Raw genomic sequence first — 8,336 nt, forward strand, 5'->3', positions numbered from 1 at the left:
GGGGCGCTGATGCTGGGTCCCAGGGGCTCCTGGAGGAGGGGAGAGGCTGACTCCTAAGTCCCTGGGGAGAGGGGGTGCTGGGAGATCCGACGCCGGTCCGCCCGGCCTTCTGGAGGGGTCTGAACCTCCAGGGTGGGCGGCGGGAGCTCCGAAAGCCCAGTGGCGGGTGGGGGGTGACTGAGACCTCTGCCCCCTGCTTCCCTGGAGGGCCCAGAGGTGGGCTTCTTAGTTCCCCAAGGTTGGGGAGGGGACAAGGACTGCAAATCTTGGGGAGGGGGCTGAGTCGGGGACCTAGAGAGTTCCAACCTCCAGCTCTCCAAGGGGGCTGCAGGATTCTGGGAGCCCCAGGGTGGTACCCCAACTCCTGTGTCTGGGGGAGCTGGGATCACTGAGCTGAAGCCGTCAGTCCTTCCATCCATTCACCCCTCCCTCCGGATGCCCCATCCGTGTCTCCCTTGCTCCCCGCCCCACAGCCCCGGGCCTCGGCTTCCCCTTTTGCACAGGGTGCAGTAGTGCTCACCTCGCTTTCCGGATGCGGGACGCTGGGGGAGTCGGGGGTGGCGTCGGCGTGGGGGCCGGCTGGGGGAGGCAGAGCGAGCGCGTGTCTGCAAGCCGAGGGGCTGGGCGTGTGCGTGCCGACGGGGCCGGCCGGCAGGTGCTCCGCGACCCCGGCCGGCGCTCTTCTCCGTGCAGATGCGCGCCGGCTCCGCGCAGATGTGGCAGCGGGCAGCCCTCGCCTTTGCTTCGCCGGCTTGGAGCGGAGAGGCACCGCCCCCTCCCCACCTGCTGGGGACCCCTTTTTCCTTCCCGCAGCCCCCGGGATACTCCCGAGCCCAAGAATGGTTCGGTCCACAGCCACATCAATGTTTATTCTGCGAGTCCGGGTCCCACGGTCTGTGACACTCCTCCCCCCTCCTCCTCCCGCCACCTGAAGTGGCCCAGGGCCGAGCCCCGCCCCCACCACAGCTCAGCCAACTCCCGCCCTACTTCCAGGAGTTCATTTGCATTTCCGGGAGCAGCCGCCCAATGAGAAGGCAGCAGCCCGCCTCCCCTCCCGAGGGGGCGTACTCTTGGTGGACTGCAGGTCCCACGGTCTGTGACACTCCTCCCCCCTCCTCCTCCCGCCACCTGAAGTGGCCCAGGGCCGAGCCCCGCCCCCACCACAGCTCAGCCAACTCCCGCCCTACTTCCAGGAGTTCATTTGCATTTCCGGGAGCAGCCGCCCAATGAGAAGGCAGCAGCCCGCCTCCCCTCCCGAGGGGGCGTACTCTTGGTGGACTGCACCACTCTTGGGATCCTGGGGTGGGGGGGAAAGGGCTTTCAGCCGGGTCCGGGTAGCAGAAGGGTGGTCTCCCCTCAAGGCAGGGTTGGGAGCTCAGCTGATGAGGGGGTTCTGGCCTTGGAAGAGGCCCAGCAGCCCGCTGTCGGGGGCGGGCTCCTTGATGACCTTCAGGATCTGTGAGGGGGTGGTGGCAGTCAGGAACACTCAAGGTTCCATTTCCAAGATGACAAATCTGAGGGACACTTGTCCCTCTTCACCTCCCCAACTCTCTTGGCAGCAGCTGGGCTGCTCAGTTTCCCGGGCGCCCTCTCCTCACACCCGCCTGGTTCAGCCCTTGCTGCCTGGCATGTTGGTGGGCCCGCTGGCTGTCCCGGGAGTGGCTCTGCCCTGAGCTTCCCTACAGCCTGCTCTTCAGTAACTTCATCTCCCCCTTCCTCTTTTGAGCGCCCAACCCCCAAACCCAGCCTAGGCTTTGCTCTTGAATTCTAGATGCATCCAGCTGCCTCCTAGATCCACATGAGCCACTAACACATTTTATCCATCCACAAGTCCCTCCAAGTTCATCTCCCGAAAATAAATACGATAAGGAAAACAGCGCCATGACACACAGAGCCCCATCCCCATCACCTCCACCCTGGTCAAGACCATCGCTCGATCAGCTGCCCAGAGGAGCCTTCTCACGGCCTGCTCTCCTGCACAATGCCCACCCCGATCCTCAAGCTGCAGAGTGCCTGAGATCTCTGGACACCGCTGGTCTGACTGTGATCAGCTCTCCTGCAAAATTCGGCCCATGCTGGAATTCCAGAGGGCTGCAAGGATGCGGCTCTGGCCCGTCCCCTTGCCTCCCTCCCCTCTCCCTTCCCATTGCTGAGAGCTCACTGTGGCCTGCTAACCTGCCCCCACACCCCCAGCTCTGCTCAGGCTTCAGTTCCTTGAGCTGGACAAGCTGGCTTCTGCCCACTGTGGCTGCCCTAACTGTTCTCCGCGCCCCTCCTGCGAGACCACTCTGCTCCTCCTCCTCAGCCTCAGGTCCCTGACCAGCCCCAGGTCGCAAGCTGTAGCTAAACTTGGATGGGGTTTTTATCTCTGCATTTTGGTGCGAACTCCAGGAGCGTGACTGGCCCTTCACAGCAGGTGTCCAATAAATGCCCGACAGAATGGGCTCAGAGGAGCAGACTGCAGACCTGGAGAACCTGGGACTGTCGAGTTCAGACGTTCCCCAGTCACCCCGCGGGCCAGGGTTTGACACAGGGTGGCCCAGTACCTGGTAAGGCCTCAGTACTTGGGGGGCCGCTCCTGGGGTGGGTGTGGAGGCCAAGACTGAAGAGGAGTGCCCAGTCCTGACCACAAGAGCAGAGGCTGAGGGTGGGGCCTGGGCTGGGTGTGGGAGAGCTCAAGGGGACTCTCTGCAGGGGTTCCCCAGGGCCCCAGGTCTGCCTGGCTCCCTCCTCACTTCACTCTAAAGGTGCCTTCTTCAGGAAGCCTCCTGGGCCACCCCATGCAATGCCCTCCTCTGCACCCCGACTCCCGGGGTTCTCCCCTTCTTCTCCTTAAGGTCCTGGGTCCCTGCTGCCTCTCCTCGGGGTCCCTCCTGGCAGTGCCAGGCAGCGCTCCTAGAAGCGAGCTTCCCTGAAGGTGGCAGCCTGCTGTGTGCCCCTGTGTATTTCAGGGGCCACGGGAGAGGTGTCTGCCCGATGCATGGTGGCGGGAGGCCCGGAGGGAGGCGCCTCTTACCTCCCTGAACTGGGGGTGGGCCGCGTCTTGCACCAGCTGCAGGATGAGGCCTTCGCTGGTGGAGAGGAAGGCGCCGCTCTGCCGCATGCGGGCCAGCGCCACCAGCCGGTCCACCTGGCTGTGGGGCAGGGCAGGCAGTGAGTGCCTGGACCCCAGCCAGGCACGCGTGGCAGGGCACTGCCCTGAAGTGCGTCCGGGCACCCCAGCTGTCCCCACGCACACCGCTCCGCGAGGGGCTGCCTCACCTGCGCGAGGAGCAGGCGTCCACTACCACGTGCACTTGTAGCCCCCGATCCAGGAGGTCCAGCGCCGTGTGCTGGGGGTGAGAGAGGGGCTCAGGGGAGGAATCGGGGGCCAGGGATCTGGTCAGAACTGGAAACCCAGAGCAGGGAAGAGGAAGGCCCGATCAGGGCAGGGACCCCCAGAGAAGAGTTTAGGTCAGAAGGAGGAGCCACAGGCCAGCGGGCTCTGTAGGGACAGAGGGCTGCAGGTCAGGACGAGGCGGCGGGGGCTCTCACCAGGATGCAGGCCTGTGCCTCGATGCCGCAGAGCAGCACGGAGCGCAGCTGTGGCCGGCTGTCCAGCTCCCGCTGCAGGGCGGGCACCATGCTGAAGCAGGTCTTGGCCAGTGGCTGTAGGCTCTCAGCCCCCAGCTCTGGCACTGTAGGGCCCAGGCGTTGTGGGTACTGCTCCGTCAGCACCACCGGCATCTCCAGCAGACGGGCCACCTGAACCGAGGAGGAAGCAACAGGAGGCAGAAGGGACTCGTGGCCTGGACCCCCAGGAAGGAGGGAGGAGAGGCTAGGCTGGAGTCTGTGGGAGGAACGCACTCAGAGGGGCTGGGAACTGGGACCCCTGGGCTGGGGGGCAGGGTGCGGAGGGGCTAGGCATAGGCCCAGGATTGGGGTCCTAGACACCCAGCTGGGCTGGGGACAGAGAGGCTGGGGGCCGGACCCTGGGTTGGGCCCGGACCCTGGGTTGGGCCCGGACCCTGGGCTGGGTGGGGAGGGCTGGGCTGGACCCTGGGCCGGGAGGGGTGGGCTGGGCCCGGAGCCTGGGCTGCGGGCCTGGACTGCGAGGTCTGAGGGTGGAGGCTGGGTCGGGCCCTGGGCTGCGGGCCTGGACTGCGAGGTCTGAGGGTGGAGGGCTGGGCCATGCCGGCCGGCGGGCGGCAGCACCTTGAGCATGCGGGCGGCCACGGCGACGATCTGTGGGAAGTAGGCGACGTGGCGGAACTTCTCTTGCATGTCGCACAGGAACAGGATGGACGACTCCGGGAGGACTCGGCCCAGGCAGGGCCTGGCAGCTGCCATCCCTGGGGACAGGCAGAGGGTCATGGTCGTGGTCATGTAGGGAGGGCCTCCGCAGGCCGCCAGGTCCTGCCCAGGGCCCTTGCCCGAGGAGCCATGGGCTCCTTCCAGAACTTTGAGCCTGCTGTCCCTCGCCCAGGCCAGGCTTCTGTCACCCAGCATCCACTCCACTGCGCGCTCATGCCCCTGCAAGCAGCCATGTCCGTCCACCCAGGCCCTGGCCTTCTCCCTGGAAAGGTCACAGGTTCAAATTTCTTTGAACTCAGAGGGGGCCTGTGGGGGATGCATCTGGGTCTTGAGCCAGGCATTGTCCAGGGGGTCTGGAATGAAGGGTCTGACCACCTCCTGGAGGAAACTAAGACGACCTCGGTGAAGTGACCTGCCTAAGGGCCCAGAGGGACATCCACAAAGCCAAGAATGACCCGAAGAGAAAAAGCAGAGTTCTCTTGGGGCTCCCAGGACCACAGCCTCCTCTAGGGATGCCATCGTGAGCCGGAGGTCCGGATCCCCCTTCTCCAGCTTGGCCACTGCTTCCTCTCCAGGTCTCAGCTTACCCCTTGAGCACACCCTGGTTGAACTCCCTTCTGGGTCTGAGAAGAGGACGGCCAGCCAGGGCAATGGTACCCTGCAGCCGGGAAGGAATGAGTACGTGGGCCGGCCAGCTGCCCCAGACCCACAGCCGTGTGGCGTTAGGTTCTGGGGGAGCCCAGACTCGAACAGAGGCAGGGCAGGGCAGAGCGGGGTGCCAGGGGCTGCAGCAGGGACAAAGTCTGGCGACTGAGGAGCGGATCCAGGGAACCAGAGGGTGGTGGCAGAGGCCACGACGCACACACAAAGGGCTTCCCAAAGTGCGCGGAGGGGCCAGCAGATGGCGTAGCAGTTCTGTCGCTGGACTTCCACATGGTCGACCCTGGTCGAGGTCCAAAGTTCGCAGAAAGTACGCTACAAACGGTTTTTAAAACGTGGGGCACCAAAACAAATGCGTACTTCCAGCGATTTGCCCACGGAGTTTTGGACAGCCCCTCATGTTAAAAGCTATTTAGGAACACACTTTAAAATAGTTAGAAGGGAAATCCGAGGTTACACCACACTGTACAAAAGTAGGAAGAGAGAAAGGGCCAGTAGATGGTGTAGTGGTTATGTCACAGGACTCTCGCATGAGTGACTGTGGTTCAAACCCTGGTGGACTTCCACATGGTCGACCCTGGTTGAGGTCCAAAGTTCGCAGAAAGTACGCTACAAACGGTTTTTAAAACGTGGGGCACCAAAACAAATGCGTACTTCCAGCGATTTGCCCACGGAGTTTTGGACAGCCCCTCATGTTAAAAGCTATTTAGGAACACACTTTAAAATAGTTAGAAGGGAAATCCGAGGTTACACCACACTGTACAAAAGTAGGAAGAGAGAAAGGGCCAGTAGATGGTGTAGTGGTTATGTCACAGGACTCTCGCATGAGTGACTGTGGTTCAAACCCTGGACCCGGTGGCTTGAAACTCAGGCCTGGCATGTGTGTGTGTGTGTCTCCAAGATCCTGAGAAGAGAATGGAAGAGAAAGGATTGCGGGGTGGCCACCCCCCTGAGGGGTGATTTCTCCCTCTCTCACTGTCTCTGTCTCTCCTCAGTGAATGCACTGCCCTAAGGCAAAAACCTCTACAAAAAAAAAGCATGGGGCCAGCAGATGGTATAGCAGCTATGTCGCTGGGCTGCTGGATTCCACATGGCCGACTGCAGTTCGAGTCCCAGACCTGGTGGCTTGCAAATCATGCTGGGCACATGTGTGTGCCCAAGACCCCGGGAGGGGAATGGAGGAGAAGGGATGGTGATGTGGCCATACCTCCTGGGGTGATTTCTCACTTTCCCTCTTACTGTCTCTGTCTCTTTACTCTCTGCAGTGAGTGCATGAGCCCTAAGGCAAAACAAAACAAAACAAAAAGACTCTTTAAAAAAAGTAGGAAAAGAGGAAGAAGACAGGGCTACAAAGCCAGCAGCCGTCCCCCGGGGGAGGAAGCGGAGACCTCCACCTGCCCAGGGTCACAGTGGCCCTGCATTCTGGGAGTCTCAGCAGGTTAGCATTGGGGTCTCCGAGGCGCTGTGTCACTGCGGGATCTGGTGTGGCTTTTGTCTGCAGCTTGCGCCACCTTGGCTCACCTCTGCCCATGTGTGCAATGTGTCTGTACCACCCTCCGTGTTGAACTGATCTGCATGCAGGCGAGCCCAGGCGGCAGAGGGCGGGGTAGCTGGCTCCCCGGAGCTCAGGGGACGCACCCCGAGCTGCCACTTGGCAAGCTGGTGGTGAGAGCACAGGTGTTTGTGACGGTTAGACTCGGCACAAGGCACAGAGGCCGTTTGCTAGGAGCGACAGATCTCCAAGTTAAGAGCCAACAGGTGAGGGCCAACAGGTGGTATAGTGGTTAAGGCTCTGGACTCCTAAGCAGTCGATTGTGGTTCCAGTCCTGGATCCAGTGGCTTGAAACTCACACCAGGCCTGTCTTTCTGTCTCTCTGGTGAGTGCATGGGCCCTATAGCAATAAAACCTCTCTCTAAAAGATAAAAAAGGAACCAATGAATGACTAAACTGGCCAATTTTATGTTATCTGGATTTTTTTCTCTTTTTTTAGAGAGAGTTCTTTTTGTTTGTTTTGAGTTTTTGCTATATTGCTCACCAGAAAGAGAGAGACAGAAAGTGAGAAATTAAAACTGACTCCCGGGGGGATATACATGCCACAATCCCTTCTCCTCCATTCTCCTCTTGGGATCTTGGGCATGCACACACACGTGCCTGGCGTGAGTTTAAGCCACTGGATCCAGGACTCGAACCACAGTCGACTACATGGGAGTCCAGTGACGGAGCCATTATGCCATCTGCTGGTCCTGAGATAGAGTTTTGCTATAGAGCGTGTGGACTCACTGGCGAGACAGATACAGGCAGACGAAAAGGGAGAACTCACCTCCCAGGGGAATGGCCATGCTGCAATCCCTTCTCCATTCTCCTCTCAGGACTTCGGGCACTGACGTACACACGCCTGGTGTGAGTTTTAAGCTGCCAGGTCTGGGACTTGAACTGCATTTGAGTACATGAGAGTCAAGCGACTAGCCATTACACCATCTGCTGCGCCCCCCCCCCTTATCTGAATTTTATCTCAAGTAAAACAAAAGGTGAATGGAAACTCCCTCGACAATGAAACCAGCGAATTAATTAACCACGCGACCATGACTGGGTTAAGTGCTGGGATGTGGGCCAACCTGATCCGCCTTGGCAGGGCCTATGAATGCTCCCCAACGAAGCAAAGACAAGCAGAGCCTTTTAGAGAACACAAAGTGGAGTTGTCACTCCCTGTCTCAAATGCCCCTCTGGTGGCTTGTCAGGGCCTCTGCATGTGCCATTTCCCCATGGCCTCATGGCCCCTTGGCCCTGCTACCCGACAGCGCACCTCGGGTCCTCCTTCATCTCATCCCCTCCCCAGGCACACAGGGGCAGCCCGTGAGCGAAGCTTCCTGCCTTGCGTCTGCTCCCTCTGACCCTGGAGCCCTCAGGGCAGGGTGTACCCAGCACAAGGCGAGACCTGGGATGCCCAGGCACAGGGACATTTCTTGGGAAAGTTGAGCCTCGGGAGGTGTTGGGGCAGGTAACAAGGGCCCTGGAGGTCTCTGCTGTGGGTGCCGATGCCAGGGTCTGCGGCACCGAGGAGCCTCCTCCGGGCTGGGAGGGGTGTGGACTGCAGTGACCCCAGGGACAGACCACACGGCCACAAGTGTGGGCATACAAGTCCTCTGACCCAGAAAAGCTGTTTCTGAGCATCCGTCCTGCAGGCTGTCCTGGTGAAAGGGCACAGGCTGTTCACGAGGGATCGAGCAGGAGCCGCAGTGCCCACGGGTAGGCGGCTGCACAGCACAGTAACCAGGAAACTGCGTGGAAGTCCTGGTAGGTGCTAGGACGAAGTGTCCGGGGAAGGTCACTGAAAGAGGGCCACCCTGTGGCTAGTGGCTAAGGGAGCCGGACTCACATGGCC

At 60.8% G+C, this 8,336-nt stretch overlaps 1 protein-coding gene across 1 annotated transcript in view; it reads right to left on the minus strand.

Moving 5' to 3' along the window:
• Positions 1–1,142: 1,142 nt before the first annotated feature.
• ISOC2 (isochorismatase domain containing 2) overlaps positions 1,143–8,336 on the minus strand; it is a 9,762-nt gene continuing 2,568 nt past the window's right edge. Inside the window, exons 2-6 of the mRNA XM_006150359.3 lie at positions 4,195–4,331; positions 3,535–3,744; positions 3,262–3,332; positions 3,017–3,134; positions 1,143–1,456 (exon numbers count right to left, since the gene is read on the minus strand). Coding sequence (XP_006150421.1) covers positions 1,376–1,456; positions 3,017–3,134; positions 3,262–3,332; positions 3,535–3,744; positions 4,195–4,329 — 615 coding nt within the window. The 5' untranslated portion in view covers positions 4,330–4,331 and the 3' untranslated portion in view covers positions 1,143–1,375. The remainder of the gene's footprint in view (positions 1,457–3,016; positions 3,135–3,261; positions 3,333–3,534; positions 3,745–4,194; positions 4,332–8,336) is intronic.

Source organism: Tupaia chinensis, unplaced genomic scaffold, assembly GCF_000334495.1.
Source record: "Tupaia chinensis unplaced genomic scaffold, TupChi_1.0 Scaffold000286_1, whole genome shotgun sequence".
NCBI classification, from domain to species: domain Eukaryota; kingdom Metazoa; phylum Chordata; class Mammalia; order Scandentia; family Tupaiidae; genus Tupaia; species Tupaia belangeri.